Source organism: Lissotriton helveticus, chromosome 6, assembly GCF_964261635.1.
Source record: "Lissotriton helveticus chromosome 6, aLisHel1.1, whole genome shotgun sequence".
Classification (NCBI taxonomy): domain Eukaryota; kingdom Metazoa; phylum Chordata; class Amphibia; order Caudata; family Salamandridae; genus Lissotriton; species Lissotriton helveticus.
In genome coordinates, this window is record NC_136067.1 from 196128674 (window position 1) to 196152002 (window position 23329).

The 23329-nt window shown below is 41.4% G+C and overlaps 1 protein-coding gene across 4 annotated transcripts in view; it reads left to right on the forward strand.

The window, feature by feature from the left end:
* Positions 1–23329, forward strand: part of LOC144761284 (cysteine-rich secretory protein 3-like) — a 410824-nt gene that overhangs the window by 272712 nt on the left and 114783 nt on the right. For all 4 annotated transcript variants that reach the window (XM_078646732.1, XM_078646731.1, XM_078646734.1 and 1 more), the window contains one exon: positions 21695–21840. In XM_078646732.1, coding sequence (XP_078502858.1) covers positions 21695–21840 — 146 coding nt within the window. The remainder of the gene's footprint in view (positions 1–21694; positions 21841–23329) is intronic.

The following is a 23329-nucleotide window of genomic DNA, read 5'->3' on the forward strand; positions in this document are numbered from 1 at the left end:
ATCTATGTCCATCCTTACGTCAATCTCGGCACCTTAAAGGTATAAATATTACCGATATTGCCCTATGCAAACACACGCGGTGGTGACGAGGACGGAGCAGCCAGACTTGCCGAAGCCCAGAGCAGAGCAGACCCCGCTGGCGCAGCCCCGTCTTCCTGACGCGCTGAGAACGAGACGCTGCCTTTCTCCTGCCGAGAAATCCAGCACCGGCGCTTCCGGGTAGCCCTCGCAGGCAGCCTGGGATATCGAGACCAGAGACGAGAGATACCATCCCTCATCCATCCTAGATTCCAGGTACAGAACTGAATAACCCCTCACAGAGAATTCTTTAGTCAGTCACTTGGCAAAACAAACTTAACTTAAACTGTAACTTTCTATTCCCGCCCACGCATTAGACTTAGGTCAGGTACACGGGGTAGGCGTAGTTAGAAACACCAGTTGAGTACGATTAGTCAAATGTATATGTGTATGTAATATATCTTATTCATTTTAAACCTTCATATGGCCTAGAAACCATATCAATGTTTTTACAGTATTATTTTATACTTCTGCTTTTAATGTATGCACTTTACTTAACCATAAGTATTGCAATAATATCGATCCATTTCTCTTGTATGAGAAAAGAGACTGATCAATAAATAACATCTTTTATTGAACACGCCCGTCTCTTCCTTTTCTCTACAATCTGATGAGACTAAGAATGCACGTACTGACTGAGTAAAATAAATTGCCTTTTGTTTTCACACGACTCTCGAGATACACTCTTGATTAGGGGAGAGCAAAGTTGTCATGTTCTATGGTTGTCAGAAACTAAATCCCTTCTTGTCTATCCAGGGAGGTTCAACTCCTCCTTGCCTACTCAAGAAAGTTTCTAGTGAACTCTGAGCTAGCTGGCAAACCCAAAACTTTAAGTCTAATATCGACAGTAGTAGACCTAGTTAACGTCTGGTCTAGGCCTATACTATTGAAGGTATTATTCCAATGCGCAGAGCCTATTGGGATAATAGGAACTACACTACATGGCGCCCAACGCGTTTGGAAGGGCGATAAAATTAACGTAAGACATTTAGAGTAACTCAGTCGTGCTTTCTCACTCAGACCCCTTTTCCCATAATACTCCAAAGACCTCTGGAGTGGGCGAAAGGTAATATCCGCCAAACCTCGCAGGAGGAAACTCCTATGTATGGTACTTGGTCTAGTCAACGTTGAAGGATATACCGTTCCAAAATATTGTGCATCTAATCTTTGTTTCCACAAGAAACCTGATCTGCAAACAAACAAAATAACCTTCTGGACAGTACAATGTCAGACAGTGAAGGAGAAAGAGAGGCAGTTAGATTAGCAACTGAACTCGCAGAAGCTGATGCTGCACTGCTAGACGCAGACCAGGATATAATACTCATCCCGGTCATTAAGAGGAAATCTATAACTTTAAAACTTATAGAAAATGGACTGACACCTAGAGGTGGTACAGTCATATTCGTAATTGAGGCACACGAATATCGGCAGACAGAGGTATACTATTCATGGATACATTTTCCAGCAGCAACTGCTGTAACAAAGTACTTCCACTATTACAAAGTAGAGGAACCTCCTGGAGAGTACACTCCTTTCGAGGAGGTGGAAGTACCACTTAAATTTCAAGAGCATTTGCTCTTATTTAATGGCGCCCTAAAACACAATAATCACATCACAAGGCTCGGTCCTTTAGGTAGACCAGGAGCAACGTGGCCGGTCCTAGCCGGATACACACCACATCCAGACATCAATGGGATGTCTGCAGCAGAGCTGTTAACACAGTTGAAACAATTAATAAAATTACATAGACAATTAGTCCAACATGTGATGCGGACTTCAACAATTCAACCAGCAATTAAAAGTCCACAGCTGACCCCTCACCAGGGGAACACAAATAAAATTACACCACAGAACATACAATCCTGCCTAGGTAAAGTACCAGCTAAACGGGAACAAATACCATTCTGGTTAGCACAAAAAATCACCCAAATAGAGGCGGTGTTTCCAGACACCACCCCGTTAGAAAAACACAGGATTCTGACTATCTGTCTTCCAATGGGAATCGCACCACACATTGAGGACTGTGACACTTGGGGTACAGTCTTTGCTTCCATCTACACAAAAACGCACGGTGTTCCATCCATTTCGGTAATACCAGATGTGCTAAAACAAATTCAAGACGAATATGGTCCAGAGCCCGCTTTAACTCTTGGTATGAAATTACTAAAAGACTTCAAGCAGGTCTCGGCTATATTATTAGCCAACATAAAGGGAGAAGCAGCAAACGTGGCGATCCGCCAGAGGTTAAAGGAGACAGATATAGCAGACCAACCAGCTGAAATAGCCAGAATCATAGAAAAATCCTATGAGGAACTAGGTAGAGATAGTTTAGGTGGAATACCAGTAAAACCACAACTGATTGAAAGTCCTGAAAAAATATTTTTTAATAATAATTCAACATCACAAAAAAAGAGCTGGGATGGAAACAAACAATCCAATCCTAAAGAAAAGAAATTCCAGTCCAGAGGAAGGTCTCCTCGGCGGAGAGAAAAATCTCCGAACCAAAGACACAGGTCACCCCAAAGTGACCCCTCTGGGAAAAGATATAACCTTAGAAATAGGGATAATATAAAGAAGCCTGATAGATATCAAGACATTGATACACGTCCCTCTCAATCTTTTCAGACTTCCTCGCAGAAATCGGATAGAAGAGGACGATCAGAACAAAGAGAAGAGCACGCCAAGTCCAAAGACAAGGAACCTGCTCAGCTAAAAAAGAAATTACAATTTCCAAAAAAGAAGGTAGCTAGTATCAAGGTAGTCAACAATGCCGAGAATACTGAGGACACAACTGAAAAACGGAGAATGGGCTCAGACAATGCTAGACAGCGCAGCAGAAGTGAGCATAGCTCGCAAAGTCCTTATGAATCATCTGGAGACAGTGGACACGAATGAATATCTTCAAGTGGAAACTGCAGACACCAGAGTTAGCAAACCTCACAAAATATATGAAATAACTTTACGTATAGAGGGGGATAAGACTAGAAAAATAAGGGGACTATTTTGGGATAATCTCTCCAAGGGCTATGACATCCTTCTAGCTGAAAAAGACTGGCCACCAGAGTTTGTCAGGGAGTGCCCTCATGGCGAAGAAATAATTATGCCTGCCTTCTCAAATCAGATCCCAATTCATAAAAAATACACACTTGCTAGAAAGTGGGCAGTAGCCCTAGCTCCTGCTTTATATAAAAATCACGTAGGATGGGATGAGGACTCTCCTCCTCACAAAATCCAGTTAAAATCACAACCTACTGCACAAAGACAGTACCCAATTAAGCAAGAAGCTAAAAAACAGGTAAAAGAAATCCTAGATCAATTAGAATACCAGGGGGTGATTGAAACTTGCACCTCACAAATGAACAACCCTTTGTTTCCGGTCTACAAACCAGACAATTCATATCGTCTAGTTTTGGATTACCGACACCTTAACTCATGTTGCAAAACTTTTGCAGTGCAAAACTCGCATAGTGCTGCACTAATGAATAACATAGTGCGCAAAAAATACAAAACAACATTAGACATCTCTAATGGATTCTTTTGTCAAAACATAGCACCAGAGAGCAGATATTTGTCTGCATTCTCAATAAATGGCACTCAAAAACAATTCTGTCGGTTAGCCCAGGGGTACAAGAATAGCCCAGGGGTATTCTCAGCGAGAGTAACAGAATTACTACAAACATATGATGACGAAGCATTATCATATGTCGACGACATATACTTAACAGATGATGACTTGGAGACTCACTTGAAGAGAGTGAACACCATAATACTTGGGTTCGTAGCAGAGGGTTACAAATTCAACTTTAAAAAATCCAGAATTGCCCATCTGACGGTCCTGTTCTTAGGATATGAATTATCAAGTGAAGGCAAAAGCCTGGCTGACAATTTCCTAGAGAAATGTGCCGTACTCCAAGCACCTAGAACACTAAAAAACCTACAGTCAATTCTAGGCTTCCTAAATTTCGGAAGAACATACATTGCAAATTACGCAGAAAGGGTCAAACCCCTTTATGATCTAATAAAACCAGATTTTAAAAGAACCAATTGGACTCAAATACACACAGAAATTCTGAGATCCTTACAAACAGACATGTTAATTAAAACAAAATTAGAAACACGTGATAACACACGCAATCTTGTGATTCGAGTCATCCCAGGAAGATGCGGATTCACATACCTGACCTCTAATGAGGGAGAAAAGGTACAAATTGCATTCAAATCACACTTGTACACAGAAGCTGAAAAGATATTCAGCATTAAGGAAAGCATTGTTCATGCAGTTCAAACCGCAATAGCTAGAGAAAAAGATCAAGCGGACGGTAGACATATCACAGTCAGAACAGCAGAATCGGCCTTTGAGGCATTAACAACCCCGGGTAATTTACCAACAACAACATTGAATCCGGAATGGATACAATGGGTGAATTCAATTACAACGGACAAAGTATACTACTACTTTGATCCAGAACTAAAGGAATTGAAAAATCTAGAATATGAAAGAACATTCCCTCTGCCTATCGACATTCTGCCCTTACGACAATACGCTTGTGTAATCTATACAGACGGACATGCTCAACCCTCCGTTTGGGGAGAACAAGCATACAACCCCACATGTGAGATTACAAAAGAAGTGTGGCGCGGAGGTAAACTAAGACCTCTATTAACAAAAACACACTCAGTAGAAACTAATTCAGAACAACAGACTGAAATAATAGCATTGAAAATGGCGCTAGATAATGCGGATCGCGAATTCCCGACACTTATAGTGTCCGATTCATATTACTGCGTCAAATCATATAACAAGGATTTGCAGACATGGATTCAAAATGGTTACAAAGATGACACAGATGCAACAATAAAGCAGAGACTGCTCTGGGAACAAATAGCTCTTTTACAAAAAGAACTACCAAAGACTCACGTGACACACTCACTGAGTCATCAGCGTGATGGCGTTCACGTTGCAGGGAATTCATTGGCTGAAACAGCCACAGCGGTAGCATCTAAATCGGCTTCCGTAGCTCGAAAAAAGCGTACAGTGAAGTATATTGTTGGTGAAACAGTGCTGGCAGTGAAAACGTCATCAAAAGGCGACTCCTCAGCGCTACCGATCAACTATCCACTCAATTATACATACATAATCGATGCAAACTCCGTCCCTTTTGCTCGAATCCCTGGAGTGGGGGATAGAGTGATTCCAAACATGGACAGGAGAAACTTGTTAATCGCAGACGCACATATGGGCGAGGGTCTCAGACACCTCAAACTAAAAGATTCTCTGGAAGAATTACAATCAAGGTACTGGTGGCCAGGCATGAGCCTGCATCACACCATGTTTGTAAAAAAGTGCCCAAACTGCAACAGGAATCGCAGTGGTGAGAGAAACGGTGTAATACCGTGTCGTTTCACTCCAGAAAAAATCAACAGTAAAAAGCAAGGCTTGCGATTAACATATACAGGCTAGTTTCCACTTATAATGTAGATCACCAGCACTCGGCTGACGTCTGGACTGTTATACAAAGATTTGTGAGTCTAAATGGCATATACGCTAAGAGCATGCTACGTTTGACCATTGCTTTCACTCGAGCCCTCCAGCCTGAGGGGAAACATGGCCAAATGAGCATAGCACAGCGGGAATCTTCTCACTTCCTTCCTGAGGGATACGGGATGGTGTAAAGAAAAAACCAAGGCATAAAGCAATCTATAACGGAAAGGATATTAGGTTCGGGAGCTGGGTGGGTCAAACATCTAATAAGTGTCCAACGTAGTCTAAATAACCTGCCAAGAAATTCTCTGAAGGGATTCAGTCCGTACGAATTATTATTTGGAACTAGGATGTTAATCTCTGACCTTGACAGTCAGACTTCAGTGGTAAAGGAAAAAAGCTTTGATATCAAAGATCGTTTGGCTATTTTACAGGACTTAAACGAAACAAGAAAAGACCTGAGCAACATAACGTTGAAACAACAGCCAACAACCACTGAAGAACCACCACCTGTCCCAGCAAGACCTGTCTGGATTCCAAAAGTCGGGGATCTAGTCAGAGAAAAGATCGCGGTAAAGAAGGAATTTGGGCCTTCTTACAGAAAAGCAGTTCCTGTCTTGTCTATCAACGGGACAAGATCAGTTGTAGTACCGCCGCTTGCTGGTAAAAAGGAGAACCGAGTTGTATCCATCGACCTGGTAAAACCACAATCATGTGGCCGATAACAAACAGTAGGCCAAGTGGACTCCCCATGAGTAGCAGAACACCAAGGTTTGCTACCAGTACAGAGGTCCTAACAAAGAGGCTAATCACATTCGAAACGCCTACAGAAGAACAACAAGGACTATGCAACAATGCAATGGAACTTAGACCTCTGAACACCCAAATAAAAACATTTAGCAGAGACACACCAACCTATAATGAAGTAACAAACGACTATGCAAGAAACAGTAATCCTGAAATAATTGGAACAATAGACAGAACTGCATCCGGCTACTTCATAAACTTCGATGATTCCTCTGAAGGCTTCACTGAATCAAAGACACAGCCATCAACAAAAACCTTTAAAGATAAAGTTAAAGTACTTTTGAAACAACTGAAAGAAACATATCTAATTTCTCCATGGATTGAATTTTTGGTGGGTTTTGGTGCATTTATCCTCATACTTTGGCTCATCATGATACTAACATTGGGACGCTTCATTGAGGGAAAATATGCTAAAATGGACACAGCAAGTCAGAAAATCAACTTGATCCTCAAACCACACACATCTTCACACGTCGAGAAAAGAGAACTTTCTTCAGTCAACTTCACAGCCAATCCTATACCGGGTGGGGTAGCATGGGACAACACTGACTACGAAATCTATGGTCCGGTTGAAATCCTGAAATATCCACACCAAATTAAAATCTCATTGAGTGACTTCGTAAAAACAAGCACATTTGCTGATGATTGGGACTTTGAAAGTATAAACAATATGATGTCTGACTTAGTGATGTCTGCTAAATTTACCAAACATGATTATTTGCAGGGTTCGACAAATTATGATAGTATGTACTGTTATAACCACTATGGTAACCATTTTCTACATAGATCTGCACAACCTAGAAATGTTTTACATTATAATCAATGGGAACATTGTGCAACCCCTCCAAAAGGAAGCTCAAGAACCGTTTACGACAAATATTCATACTTTTCAGGTTTTAACATAAGTAATGCTGAAACATTTTATTTCAAATTGTCAAATAAGACAGGGACAAAGACCATGATAACCAACACAAAATTGATATATTCAGACTCATTCTTTGAACGAATGAATACTTTTGGTTTTGATTATTGGGACAAAAATGTTGAATTGAAAAGTGTTTGGGGCACAAAAGAATGGCAAGTACACGGTATAGAATCTTTGTTTAGAGCCTGCATGATCCCAGAACAAATTATATTTTTAAATGACACTGTTCAACAAACTACCTGTCTTGGCTTAGCCAAAATCAAAGATTTAAACAAACCGTCTATTCCAAAACCAACATTGAACAGCAATAGCTCCACAGACGAAGAGATAGACGTAAATTATGTAATGAACCAAAACAGAACACATCCCGATTGGAAACAGTGGTTGATCTGGCCCACAGATACTAATAACTGTCAAGACAGATTCCTGAACAAAACACAGGGGTTCAAAATGACCAGGCCAGACCCTAGATATTCCCAAAGACAACACCCAGGAATAATAACCACCTACAGTGTGGGCAAATTATGCCTTCAGTGGCTACAGACTTCCACACTGGCAGAAATTAAGCAACACCTAACTTTACTTACTGATGGTGCTGACTTGCGTGATTTCATTATGGGACCACGCAAACAGCGTCAGAAACTTTTCATAGCAGCCTCTGTATATGCAGCATACAACGAGGCCTGGAAGGTTACTCAAATTGAGACAGCAGAAAGAATACGGGAAATTGACCGTATTAATTTGGAAAAATCACTTTCTGTAGTGGACAATGGGTTAATGACTCTGTCCTCCAGAATGTTTTCTCTGGACAGCATTGTGTCTTCAGCAATCGACATAATATCGCAAGACTTACTGTTGTTACAACACGGTCAGTCTCAATTGCGTTCTATTGTACAGCTTGGCTGGACGTTACAAAATCTGCGTTCAGGCTATGTGCCTTGGCATTTAATCAACACAACGTCACTTTTCAATATCTTTAACCTTACTGATAAACAAATCAGTATGGCCCAGAAGGGTGCTGATTATACAATCCTGAGCATTGAAAAACTCGAAAGATTACCAGTGACAATGTCAGAACGACCTGTCAGTGAATGGATAATACATGGGATAATTAATATTCCAATCTCAACCTTCAGGTTTCAATACTGCCAGAAATATATACAGGCTGGCATGTACGAAAAATTGGGAAAAGGGTACATTAAAACAACTTGGAACCTGCCCTATTCACATGCATGTGTCAGTAATAAAGGACAGAAAGTGTTTCTTAGTGGCGATAATTGTGCGATGTCACTAAGCGGTACACTTCTGTGTAACGGAATTAGTTTGCATGGAGCCTGTGAAGGGAACTCAAATAACCTTTCATGTCACCAGCTAGGCGCACCTGCAACAGAGATAGAACCATTCTTTCAAAGACTCTATAATGGGAGTTACATTCTAATTGTAGATCGCAGATGCTGTAGTCTTATGCCCGGGACTCCTTATCTCGTAACTACGACTGCGAAGGTCAAGTGCTGTGGACGCTTATTGTTCCCCAGCTCCTTTCCAGACAGGGAGGCAAGGGCATGGCCCAACTTGAAAATTACTTCTATTCGAATAGATACTTTAAGCAGAATGAAAACAGTGCTTCTTCAGACGCCGACAAGGCTCACGTCATCAAAAGAAACGTATGATCTCCTAGTCGCAAGGACGACTGCAGAGATACATTCATTGTTATCGACTAATTCCCCCATACATTTCGCAGAAATCCTGAATGAAATCTTAAATATTTCTGATACCAGTGGAGTCTCAAAAGTATTTAAGACAGTATTTTCGATGGCATTAACACCATTCAAAGCCATACTGGGTATTTTTCCAGATTTCGTCCATTCAATTTTTGGCGGACTTCCCCTCATTTTAGGACTAATTGCAGGAATCCTATTCTTAGTCCTTATATTTCGATATGGCAAACCATGTCACAGACAAAACACCTGCGACAAGGGAAGAAACAATCCTAGCCATTGGATACCGGGACCGGATATCAAAAATCCTGGGACTATCCCGGCTTTCTATCATTTCGACCAATGTGGCAACGATGTGTTTTACCTGTATTAAGGTGCCTGCTATGCGGAGAAGAATGCGTGTTAGACACCTGTCTGACGCTACAATCGGATGCGCCAATGGATGCAGAAACATTGTTGAGTCCAACAAAGGCTCATGCTTTGTGCTGCCCTCAACGGCTACCAATCCTGATGACGGCATTCGTGGAAGCTTCACCACCACGATTAAGGGGTAGTGAGGTTCAAAATGAAAGCAGCATCGATCAGGTACGACCTTCTGTCAGCAATCCAAATCGGAATGTCAATGGAGACAATCATGCGCACGAATGCATGGTAACACCTATTTCCGAGTTAGTGTAACTCTCCCAGGAAGCTGTTGACAACTTTTTCGAGAGTCTAAATGATATGATGTTCTCACCAGAGCAGAAATAGAGACTTTTGAGCAAGCTCGTACACGGCGTTCCCTGAATTTGACCTTCAACTTGAAAAACAAAATACCATGAACAATTTTCCCTCCAGTTCACGGACAGCAACTTTTTTCAGCAGCCCCAAAATATTTTTGCATATTTTTCGGGACACTATCTTCTGCTTAAAGTAAGAACTATTCTTGGAGAACTAAAATTTCTAATTTTAGATAGCTTATAGACATTAGCTGCCCGCTGGTATGTTCATAATTATTTTTATTCTGTGATAAAATGGTCTCGAAAGTTTTTTCTGTATTAAGAGCCATTTCATGTGTAAATTCTCATATACCATTTAGCAATAATGTATACAAATGCGTGATTACTTTAGCATTATTTCTCAGCTTGAGTGCATACAATACATGTAAATGCTTATTTTTCCCGTATATTTGATAATTTCAAAATGCATTTATGTATTTTGGGGTGGTAAGGTATAGACGATACTCTACAGTATGTTTTACTATGCATAGATTAGTAAATATGTCCATAGTTAGCGTGGAGTGGGTGTGATGTATTCCTATAGGTTCTGTATCGATCCCCCTATTCCTGACCCTATTCTGGTTAACAAACTAACAAGTTAACTAGCAGCCATCCCATGAGGCAGAAAACCCCCATGATGCAGGAACCATTATCTGATAAAGCCACACTACGGCACAGGAGCGTGTTATCTGATTAGGTCATAACGCTTGCCATCTAATTAGACAAGCGATATTCCTCCAGCCCCTGATTAGGCATACGGAGTTCTCAAAACAAATCAAACCTATGACACCTTGGGAAAAACCCTGCGGCCATTGTTTTGATTTCACCGAGAACTTCAGCAAAAGAATGTGCTAACGACCTGGTCGTATGACATCCTTATTGACGTATCTATGTCCATCCTTACGTCAATCTCGGCACCTTAAAGGTATAAATATTACCGATATTGCCCTATGCAAACACACGCGGTGGTGACGAGGACGGAGCAGCCAGACTTGCCGAAGCCCAGAGCAGAGCAGACCCCGCTGGCGCAGCCCCGCCTTCCTGACGCGCTGAGAACGAGACGCTGCCTTTCTCCTGCCGAGAAATCCAGCACCGGCGCTTCCGGATAGCCCTCGCAGGCAGCCTGGGATATTGAGACCAGAGACGAGAGATACCATCCCTCATCCATCCTAGATTCCAGGTACAGAACTGAATAACCCCTCACAGAGAATTCTTTAGTCAGTCACTTGGCAAAACAAACTTAACTTAAACTGTAACTTTCTATTCCCGCCCACGCATTAGACTTAGGTCAGGTACACGGGGTAGGCGTAGTTAGAAACACCAGTTGAGTACGATTAGTCAAATGTATATGTGTATGTAATATATCTTATTCATTTTAAACCTTCATATGGCCTAGAAACCTTATCAATGTTTTTACAGTATTAATTTATACTTCTGCTTTTAATGTATGCACTTTATTTAACCATAAGTATTGCAATAATATCGATCCATTTCTCTTGTATGAGAAAAGAGACTGATCAATAAATAACATCTTTTATTGAACACGCCCGTCTCTTCCTTTTCTCTACAATCTGATGAGACTAAGAATGCACATACTGACTGAGTAAAATAAATTGCCTTTTGTTTTCACACGACTCTCGAGATACACTCTTGATTAGGGGAGAGCAAAGTTGTCATGTTCTATGGTTGTCAGAAACTAAATCCCTTCTTGTCTATCCAGGGAGGTTCAACTCCTCCTTGCCTACTCGAGAAAGTTTCTAGTGAACTCTGAGCTAGCTGGCAAACCCAAAACTTTAAGTCTAATATCGACAGTAGTAGACCTAGTTAACGTCTGGTCTAGGCCTATACTATTGAAGGTATTATTCCAATGCGCAGAGCCTATTGGGATAATAGGAACTACACTACAGTACCAGTTTTATTTCGATGTGCTGCATTGAATGGTCGCTATCTAGAGAGAATATTATTTGGAACTTTTTAATTAATCCTAATAGAGAAAGCGAGACTATGGTATAATCCAAGGTTGTACTTGTGTTGTGGCCTATGTAAGTGGTAGAGGAGGGTTTATCCTGCCTAGTTCTTCCATTTAGCACTCGCAGCCCTAGGTGCTCGAGGTCCCACATCAACTGCTTACCCACTTTGTCTATCTTCTTTGCGGGCTGAATCTCCTGGGTTTCGACACCCCAGAGTTCATTAGCAGTGATGATATTGTCCTCATCTTCCGTGCGATGTAAGAGATTAGCGTTGAAGTCGCCTGTAAGGATTATCTCCCATGCTGGTTGTTCAAGACGGAAGCCATATACGACGCTATTAATGTATTTGAATAGCTCTTTTTTTACTTTGTTTTTCGGGTGAGCATATATATTGATTAAGATAATAGTTCCAGTTTTTGCCTGTTATACCCTTTCGAGTTTTATGATTTGCATGTCTGCCGTGGGTGCGGCCAATTGGGAGGCCTTGATGTTTAATGCAGTGGTTATATAAACCGACAGTCCCCCCTTCGCAACGCCCAAGACGCTGAGTGCAGGTTGCACTGACATGAAAGCATAATCTGCCTGGAATGTCGATTGGTTCTATTAGCCACGTTTCTTGGAGAGCTATGATGTCATAGGTGTCCCAAGTGTCTGTTTTTCTGTTGTCATTTAGGATTTCTTTTGCACCAGCGATGTTCCAATAAAGTACTTTTCCTAATTTTCGATCGATTTTAGCTGCCCGGCTGGTTCAGTCTTCATTTGTACCCTGATTTTGCCTATTTGGGTGTTCATTGTTGCCAAAATCCGCACCCCTGGCACCTTGCAATACACAGTATGTAGGTCTACTAGGCCATGTATGATCTTCTCTTTTGGCACGCTTCCTTAATAGGGGGGACGGATAACTTGGTGTTACCTTTTCTTTGAGCGAAATTCCCCACTCTTCGAATTTGGCAGTTTCATTGAGAATTTTCTTGACAATTTCCGCATTCCTCCAGGTTGTGAGGGTACCTTCCTTAGCTGTTTTGTTGCCGAGGTTAATAAATTCTATTGTTAGCAGGTCAGTAGTTGTTATGTGGTTAAGGCTCGGGATTGCAGATGTCAAGTGAAGGATATTTCCTCGGTTTAAATAGTCTTGTATGCCTTGTGTTTTGTATTTGGGAATACGGAGTATCATACGATTGCTCACGAGTGAACTGTATGTGGTCATTTATTCAAATTCTCCTCGTTTCATGGCTTCCAAAGTCCTTTTCATCATCACATGGGTATTTTACTTTTAGTCTGTGGACATCGTTCTGTGGTTGCTCAATTAACATGCTTGCCTTAGCCTTTACAGTCTGACTAGCTCCTTCTTGGCCACATAGTTCTGTGTTGTGCGCGTGTTCACTGATGCTGAATACGGGGTGAGGGCCTATCCTTGTTGTAATTATTGGTCCTGCACTTTGTTTCTGAGCATACTGATCTGTGTTCACCTTTACTTGTAGTTGGTCTTGAGTGCTCTTGTCAGCTTTTGCTGTGACTTGTCTGGCGTTTTTTTTCCCTTTTATCTAATGTGGAGTTGGAGCTTAATATTGTATGCGGGATAAAAGATATTTTATGTTTGTTATCAACGCCTTTGATGACCACTCTTTGGCATCCCTGCTTGCTTGCCTCATGCTTACTGGGTTCCTGCTCCTTGGTACGGTATTTACTATCCTGTTGGGGAGTGCATGCTTTTTGTCGAGACTTGTTCCCCATGTGTTTTGGTTCGCTCCTTAGACTCCCTAGAATTCTGTTTGCTTGCGTGATGTCACAATCGGTTATTTCCAGACTCCAGTCTGCGCTACTTGAAGCTGTGGATAGAGTTGCGTGTTCAATGTTGGGTGAGTCCTCAGTTCCTTAACTTGTTGCATGGACAATCTCCTCTGTTAGTATGGGAGTTTTTGGTCTTACCATATAGGCTAAGGCGTTTGCTTCTATGGTCGTGGGCTTTTGTCCTTCATCTTTAGAGCTGTTCTTCAGAGTTTTATTTAGGAGCTTTGTCATTGTGGGTAGTTGGTGTGAATCCTCTTTAGTATCAATTTTGGGTTTTGGTAGAATTTTTGAGCGATTAAAGATCGGAAAGTTGATCAGCGCCTGCTTGTTCGCAGGTATGCAGTTTGACAGTTGATTTCTATTTTTTCTCGCACGTTTTTTCTGTCGTTTGGTTAGAACTTGGTGGTTGTTTGGATTTTTTTTTCCGTCCTGTTCAAGTTGTTCTTTTTCTAATGATTCATGGCTGTTGTTATGCCGAACAGAGGGTCTGACCCCTATTAAATTTAGTTCTTTTGTTAATTCATCGGTTCTTGTTTTTATTAAGTTATTTTCCTTCGTTTTTTTTCTATTGGTTGTTGTGTTACTACTGCTGTTGCGTCTTCCTTCCTTTTTTCGAATAAAGCTTTTTCTTTTTTGGATGTGACTTTGTAGTGGGCTAAGGTGATGAGGTCACTTCCGTTCAATATACAATTAGTGCCCTGGTTAGCGTGCTTGCATTCCTGTAGGATGTCTTTGAGTATTAGTGGCAAATCCTTTAATTTTTCCAGTATGGGACTACAAGTACATTTTGGGGGCGGTACCCAAGGGCGAATCTGGTCCTGAAAAGTGTCAACAGGTACATGCATCATTGTAGTCATTTGCGATATCTTAATTGCAATTTTTAAGGAATCGCAATTAGGAATTCGCAAATGCCTATGCATGTAAAAATCGCAGAAAAATGTGAGATTTCTAAACATTCCTTAATTGCAACTCGCAAATTGCAAGTCGCAATTAGGGAATCCCTCCCCATTCATTCCTATGGGCCTAAAGGCCCATAGGAATGAATGGGAAAACATTTTAATTCTGCGAATCGCAATTAGCGATTCGCAAACGGAGAATGCGAATTCAAGGGTGCAGGGGTGTCCAAAGGACACCCTGTTGCACCCCTGAAATTGATATGTGCACCCATGTTAGGCACACACATGTTCCAGGGGCATGTGTGTGCTTAACATGGGACTTTAAAAATTGCACTTTGATGCTTTTTTAAAAAAAAATCGCAATTTATCATCACCTTACATGTGATGGTAAATTGCGATTCTTAATTGCGAAATCGCAAATCTTTTTACTTTCTTGCATTGCATTTAAGGAATCGTAAATTGCGATTCCTTAAATGCAATCGCAATTTAAGAAATTGCAAATTTTGCGATTTCTTAAATTGTGAGGGGCTACTTGTTTCATGCATTCCAAAAGCAATTTTTGCGATCGCAAACGGCCGATTTTTGCGATTCGCACCGTTTGCGATCGCAAAATGCTTTGATGCATGTGCCTTCAAATGTGTTAACCATAGTGTCCAATTTTTTATTTATACTGGAAATATGTTCGGCTATTATACTCATGAGATGTATTTGAATATCGAGTTTGTCAGACTGCATGTTAGAGTTTTAATTGAAGTTTCCAGTATACTACCCAGCGCTCTGTGTAGGGTAATTATAGATTCCAACTTTTCATTGAGACCATGCTTTCCTGCTTGCTGAGAGTGGTTTACTTTATTATTGTTTATGATGGATTTCCAGTATAAGTGTTCTTTGGATGTCATAGCGGTTCGGTGGTCCACATTTTGTTTGTGGGAAGAACATGTGTTTTTAAAGCTTTTTGCAATTTCTGGCTCGGCCAGGGCTGATGCACTTGAGAGTTCTATAATTCATGGTTCCTTACGGCAATCAACATCAGGGCAATTGGATACATCTGTGTGCGCATGGACTTCTGCGTCCTGATTTGACCCACTGGACATCTCAATTAGGTTATTGTTTGATAGCTCCAGGATCGATAGGTTGTTTTGGTGCCGTCTGTTTAGAGTTTTTTCGTGTACCTCGGTTATAGTTGTTATTGATTTATTATACGGTTTTGTTTGGTTGGAACTACTTGCACTTGGTTTGATGTCTTGTTTTGCATTATATGATGTTGTGCATCCTTTCTTATCCGGGAGGATTTGGAGCTCCAACCAGGAGTTACACACCTCACTCTTTTTGTTGGATTTTAGCATTACTTGATCTAGGCGTGACTACAGCCTTGGGGTTGAATGGCTGTCTGGATGTTCCTTGTAAGCTACATCTTGAGTTCTGATGTTATGACATCCATCGTTATTGCCTATGACCTGTGGGCTTTCAGCCATTGAATGATCTAGATTTAGGTCGCTTATTGATGGAGCTGACGATATAGATGTCCTTGTGGTTCTTTTTGGATTTTTGTGCGATTTGCTTTTTTTTGAAGATTCTTCCATGGGACTGTCCATAGCTCTATTGATGACACTTGGCGGTGTTAGATGTTTCACTTGTTATTGCACTGAATCATGACTTCTAATTTCCATGTGAACTTGGGCTTGTGTTTGTATCGTATACTTGTTGTTCCCTTGAGCTTCTTGCATGCACTTGCCTGATTCTTCTATTCCAGTGCTCTTTCCTAAGTTAATGTTAACAGGGCAGGGAGGTTTGTGTGACTGTTGACTGTGTGACTACTTTACTCGGGGACATTGGTTTTTGAAATCCATTTAGAGTTACTGGCATTGTATAGATTGTAGATACAGGGTCGTTCAAAAATGAAAATTTGCCAGTAGGGTTCATTGAGCCAAAGGTAGAATAGATTGGAGGTATTAATGTGGTGGTTGGGAGATTGGCTGCATTATCCTCAGAGGAGCAAGTAGGTGTTTTGGTTTTGGATTTTTTTTCGTGATTTGTTGGGGAATCCTTCGAGTCCTCCCAGATCTCATCGTTCCAACCAGCTTGATGTCGGGCCCTCTTGTCGCCCTTTGCGCTTATTCCTGTGCTGGGTGGATGGATTAGCATAATTTTATGCAGATTGGTCAAACAATGCCAAAGTTATAGCCATGTCAAAAAATGCTTATCCTCGGTAAACTAGGTCCTAACTAAAACTACCTACTGGTGGAGTCCCCAGGACCCCAAAAATATTTTTAAAAATAAAATAAAAGAGAAGCCTGCATTTTGCTGGAGGACCCGCCCCCTCCCTGCACCACTCTGCAAACGCACCTCTGGGCGCATTTTGGGTTGGGGGATTAAGTATTCTTCAATCCTAAAGGTACTTAGGGGCCAACTAGCCCACCAGGTACCTCCAGTAAGCCCCGCCCAGTGGGATTGCTGAAGTGGACTTCAGCCCCCAAGCAGGAGTGTGCTAGGAGGCGAATTTTCAGAGTGGTGTAAAAAGGGGGCATGGCCTCGGAACACTCTCAGTAATCCAGCTGTGTGGGGCTTACAGAGACACTCAGGAGGCAAGAGAACGTCATCCCCCAACCAAGAACACACCAGGAGGCTCATTTGCAGAGCGGTGGAGAAAGGAGGAATGGCCTGTGTCCACCTCTCAGCAATCCCACTATCTGGGGCTTACTGGCAGTATTAGGTAGGCTAGTTAGCCCCTAAGAACACCCAGTTGTGAAGGGGACTTTAATCCACATCCAAGACCATGCCAGGGGGCGAGTTTGCAGAGTGGTGGGGAAAGAAGGCAAGGCCTGCTATGAGAACTTACAAATCCTGCTGTGTGGGATTTACTTGAGGGAATTGGAGGGGTAGTTGGCCCTCAAGGTTGCCTTTGGGGGCCACCTACCTCTCCTGTTATCTCCAGTAAGTCCCACACAGTGGGATTGCTCAGAGGTCTTCAGAGGCCATGCTCCCCTTTCCCCACCAATCTGAAAAAGTGCCTCCTGGCAAAGTACTCATTGGGAGATGAAGTCGACTTTACTCCTGAGGGACTTTGGGGGACAAGACTCTCTTCTGGTACCTATTGTAAGTCCTATGCAGCGGATTTCCTGAGCACTGGTCGGAGGCCCAACTCCCCTTTCTCCAACACTCTGCAAATCTAACTTGGCTTTTTCTGCACTTTTTTTGCTTTTGTTCTGCACCTCTCATTTCTTTCTGCAACTCTCTTGTCTGTTTCATCATTTCTCTTGCCTATTTCTGAACCTTTGTTGCCTCTTTCAGCACTTCTCTTGCCTTTTTCTGCACTTGTCTTGCCTGTTTCTGTACCTCTCTTGCCTCTTTCTGCATTTCTGTTGCTTCTTTCTGCACCCCTTTTGTCTCTTTCTGTACTCCTCTTGCCTCTTTCTGTACCTCTCTAGCCTCCTTCTGCACTTCCTTCCCTCTTTCTGTACCTCTCTTGCCTTTTCTACACCTCTCTTTCTACACCTGTCCTGCTTCTTTCTGCACCCTCTATTCACTCGTTCTGCACATCTCTTGACTGTTTCTGTAACCCTCTTGCCTCTTTCTACAGTTCTCTTGCCTCTTTCTGCACCTCTGTTGCTTCTTTCTGCACTTCCCTTGCCTCTTTCTGTACCCCTCTTGCCTCTTTCTGCAACTCTCTTGGTTGTTTCTTGTATCTTCATGCACCTCTCTAGCCTGTTTTTACACCCCTCTTTCCTCTTTATGCACCTCTCTTATGTCTTACTGCACCACTGATCCTTTTTTGCACATCTCCTGCCTGTTTCTGCAACTCTGTTGGCTTTTTCTGGTTTTCTCTTGGCGCCTCTTGTATCTTCCTTGCATCTTTCTGTACTCCTCTTGCCTCTTTCTGTACGTCTTTTGGTTATCTCTGTACTTCTCTTACCTTTTTCAGTATCCCTCGTGCCTCTTTCTGAACCCCTCTTGTCTGGTTCTGCACCTCACTTGCGTCTTTGTGTGGCTCTCTTACCTCTTACTGCACCTCTCTTGCCTTTTTCTGCACCTCACTTGCCTCTTTCTGCACTTCTCTTGCTTTTTTTCTGCACCACTCGTTTCTTTCTGCAACTCTTTTGTCTGTTTCATCACTTCTCTTGCTTCTTTCTGTACCTCTGTTGCTTTTTCTCCACTCCTTTTGCCTCACTATGCACCCCTCTTCCCTCGTTCTGCACCACTCTTGCCTCTTTCCGTACCCCTCCTCAATCTTTCTTTACCTCCTTTGCCTGTTTCTAAACCTCTCTTCCCGTTTTCTGTACCTCTATTGCCTCTTTCTGAACCCCTCTTCCTTATTTCTACACATTTCTTGCCTGTTTCTGCAATTCTCTTGACTCTTTCTAGAGTTCTCTTGCCTCTTTTTGCACCTCTGTTGCTTCTTTCTGCATCCCTCTTGCCTCTTTCTTTACCTCTCTTAGTTGTTTCTGCACTGATCTTGTTTCTTTCTGCACCCCTCTTGCATGTTTCTATACCTCTCTTCCTTCTTTCTTCTCCACTCTTGCCTCTTTCTGCACGCCTGTTCCCTATGCTGGTTCTTTCTGCACTTCTCTTACTTCTTTTTGCACCTCTCTTGGTTCTTTCTGCACAGCTTTTGCCTGTTTCTGCAATTCTCTTTCCTCTTTCTGTACTTTTCTTGCCTCTTTCTGTGCCTCTGTTGCATCTTCCTGCACTTCTCTAGCCTCTTTATGCAAACCTTGTCCACTCTTTCTTCCTTCTGCACCTCACCTGCTTCTTTCTGTACCCCTCTTGCCTATTTATACACCATTTTCCCCTATTTCTGCACTTCTCTTGTCTCTTTCTGCATCCTTCTTGTCTGTTTCTGCACATCTGTTGCTTCCTTCTGCACCTATCTTGCTTCTTTCTACACCTCTCTTTCTTCCTTCTACACCTCACCTACTTCTTTCTGCACCCCTCTTGGCTCTTTCTGCCCCCTTCTTCCCTCTTGCTGCATCTCTCTTGCCTCTTTCTGCACCCTGTCTCCTTTTTTGCACCTTTCTTGCCTGTTTCTGCAACTCTCTCGCCTCTTTCTGAAGTTCTCTTGTCTCTTTCTGCACATCTGTTGCTTCTTTCAGCACTTCTCCTGCCTCTTTTTGCAACTCTCTTCTCTGTTGCTGTACCTTTGTTGGTTCAATCTGCACTGCTCTTCCTTCTTTCGTCACCTCTCTTGCAAATTTCTGCACTCCTCTTACCTCTTTCTGTACACCTCTTAATGTGAATCTATCTAGGACCCTAATCAAGATATCCCCGATTCATGCCCTTATGTGGTTATAACAAAACATATCCTTATAAAGGCATAGGAATCATGTCCATATCTAGTCATAGCCCATGCAGTCCAAATACGGCAAGGCTACTCCCATAGACACCTAGAAAGTACAAAACGTTCTTTAAACAAACCAAGCCTCCAGCAGCCCGGGAAATCACCCTGCTTTTGTTTTGATTTGAACAAGAACTCCTGGAGTCCAGAAAGAACTGTTAGTTCTTAGTGACGTCTTATGTCCAACCTTACGTCAAACCCGGCACCTTCCTGGTATAAATATACCAACGTTACCTTAAGCAAACACACGGTGGTTTGGAGCAGAGCGGCTATCTACTTGCCCGAAGCCCAGCTGATGCGAGAGCCGAAGGAAGCCAACCCTCCCATTTGATGCACTGAGAGAGACGCTGTCGTTTCTCCTGCCGAGAAAATCCAGCTCCGGTGTTTCCAGTCACCCTTGTGGGTTGCTGGGAGATCGAGTCCTGAGAGAGAAATACAAGACCTCCTTCATTCTAGAACCAAGGTACGGAGTTGATTAAACCCTTGAGAGAATTCTTGATTCAGATTCCTTTGCAAAAACCAACTTAACTTAAACTGCAACTTACTTACTCCTTCCCACGTATTAGGCTTAGGTCAGGTACACCGGGGTAGGCGTATCTTAGAAGCACCAGTTGAGTACGTTAGTCAATGTTTTTATGTATGTATATATTTTATCCGTTTTAAAGTATCATATGGCTAAGAAACCATATCAATGCTTTTACAGTATTATTTCATAATACTCCTTTTACTGTACGCACTTTACTTCATGATAAGTAGTGCAATTATGGCAACTCATTTCTCTTGCATGAGAAAGAAGACTGCTCAATAAATAACACCTTTTATTGAAAACGCCAGTCTCTCTATTTCTCTGCACTCTGGTGAAACTAAGTACGCATGATTGACTTAGTGAAATAGCTGTCTATTGTTTTCACACAACTCTAGAGATATTCTCTTTATTCTGAGAGAGTAAAGTTGTCATGTTTATGCGGTTGTCAGAAACTAATCCCTTCTTGTCTAAGTCAGGAGAGTTAACTCCTTCCTGAACATTCGAGAAAGTTTCTAGTGACCTCTGAGCTAGCTGGCAAAACTAATTAAGTCTAATATAGTCAGTAGAGACCTAGATGACCACAGTCCTACGTCTACACTGCTGTTTATATTATTCCAATGCGCAGAGCCTATTTGGAATTTAGGAACTACACTACACTCTTGCCTCCTTCAACACCGCTATTGGTTATTTCTGTACTGCTATTGCTTCTTTCTACACCTCATTTACCTGTTTCTGCAACTCTCTTGCCTCTTTCTGCACTGTATGGTACTTACTCCCTGCTATTTGGTCAGAGATCTAGTACATAGTTACATTTCTTTGCTTTTTGCATGACGGTGGGCAAACAGTACATATTCTCTATCTATTCAGGAAAATAGTGTAGTTTCTCAGCTGTTTGCATGGTCACTGCTGAAATAGACCATGGTTTCCACTATTTTAGTTGGCAACCGGATGAATAGATCTCTTTGTTGTTTGAACAGTCCATAGCCAAATAGTGCATAATCACTGCTATCTAGAAAGCAGCCCAAATGTACATGATCTCTGCTATCTAGTTGGTGGCAGTGTAAATAGTGAACTTCTTTTGCTATTTGAACAGCAGCTTGCCAAAATATACATAATCACTTTATAGTCAATAGCTGGGTGAACAATGTAGTTTCCCTGTTGTTTGCAAAGCCAATGGGCAAGTAGTACATCATCTCTGGTATTTTGTTGGCGGTCGGGTAAATAACTAAATTTGCTACCTAGTTACATGGCTGCCCATTAAATAATGCATAATTCGTGCACTTTAGCAAGCAGCATGTAAATAGCAGCAGAAATTCACTATTTAACCAGCAGGCGAATAAATAGCCACTACATTTCTAAAAACGTCATGCTTTTTGAAATAACTAAACTATTCATATATATTTTCTTTCAGCTTGGAGCTGTGGTGAGAATCTGTTCATGGCAAGTTACTGTGCAAATTGGACAGAAGCGATTCAGGAATGGTTTGACGAGGAGCAGAACTACACTTATGGAATAGGCCCAGCTCACGAGCATGCAATGATAGGGCATTTTACCCAGGTAAATGTTATGCTTGTGGAATTTATTGTATTTATTATAAATCTTAAAAAGGGCCTACATCCTGCCCATACTTTTAATTAGTTTGTGTGTTTCCACATACTTTTCCTCTGTTTCATTTGGTTGCAGCATACGATTTCCTGTAGTTCTTCTGTGTTCTTCTTATCAGTGTTGCATGGCAAAGGGACTTCTTTCTTGATCCGCTTGTAACTTCTTTGTTATTTTATTACGAGTGAGCATGCCATCTGCACTCCCACCCTCCTCACACTCCCTGCATTTAACATTTCCTGTAACATTGTTTCTAATTGCGATGGCCATCTTTGTTTTACTTTGACTTTTAGCACTCCATATGAGTGCATCTGCAGGTGTCTTCTCTCGTCCCTGGTGCTTTATCCTATCACCCACCACCATTGTCTTTAACGCCCTACCCTCCTGCTTTTAACCTACCCTTTTTCCTCCCTGCTCTCTCCACGAAGCGTGCATACATAAAGAGACATGTGCTGGTTTAAGATGGTTGTGAAGGGAAACAAGAGACGAGAAAGAAATGCCAGTCCTCATCCAGTCCCTTAACTATATAATTTTCAGGCAAAGGAGTGCTTTGTAATTGGAATCCAACTGTCAGGTAGGATGACATTGCTCACTTGAACAAGGGCTTGCCACATAATTTAGGTAGAATGGGACACGTGAAAGTCACTGCTGTGTTATCTTTACAAGTTGGAGAAGACTACCACCTTCCTCTCCCCTGTCGTTCCTCTTTCTACTGCATGCCTCGTTCCATGAACCCGCAGGCTGGGTGAACAGTCACAATATTGAGAGAAAAAATATTGAATTGACAGAATATCGAGTATTTTCATGTAGAATGGACAGAATATCGAATTGCCAAAATATTGTGGTGCAGAATATAGAAATTCAGGTAAGAAATATCGATTTTCATAATATATTTTAATAATATCGACAGTCAAAATATAGTTGTTAAAAATATCGAATTTTTTATAGTTTTTTAAGTGTTAGTATATGTGTTCAAACTATGTATTAATTTTGTAATATATGTTTGAACATTTTTAAAGTAATGAATTTTATGTTATTAAATTTTTGCGTGATTTAATTTCCGTAGCGGGTTGTGGGTTTATGGGGGACTTGGGTAGGAAGTAATTTAATTGTTATTGAGTAATTATGTATTTTTATTTATTGGTATTGATAATTATTTTATTGATAAGTAATTATTAATTGGTAATACATTTGTAATTAAGTTTTATTAAGTGTTATACATTTTTATTAATTGATGATTATATTAATTGTATTCATTAATTATTCGGAGCGCTTTGGGGGTTTATAGGCGAATAGGTTGGAAAGTATTTTAATTGTAATTTATTAATTAATGCAATTTCATTTGCGTATTGATAATTAATTTATTGTTAACTAATTATTAATTGGTTAAAAAAATTATTACCTATTAATTTTTGGTATTGAAAAATGATTTGTTGTTAATTAA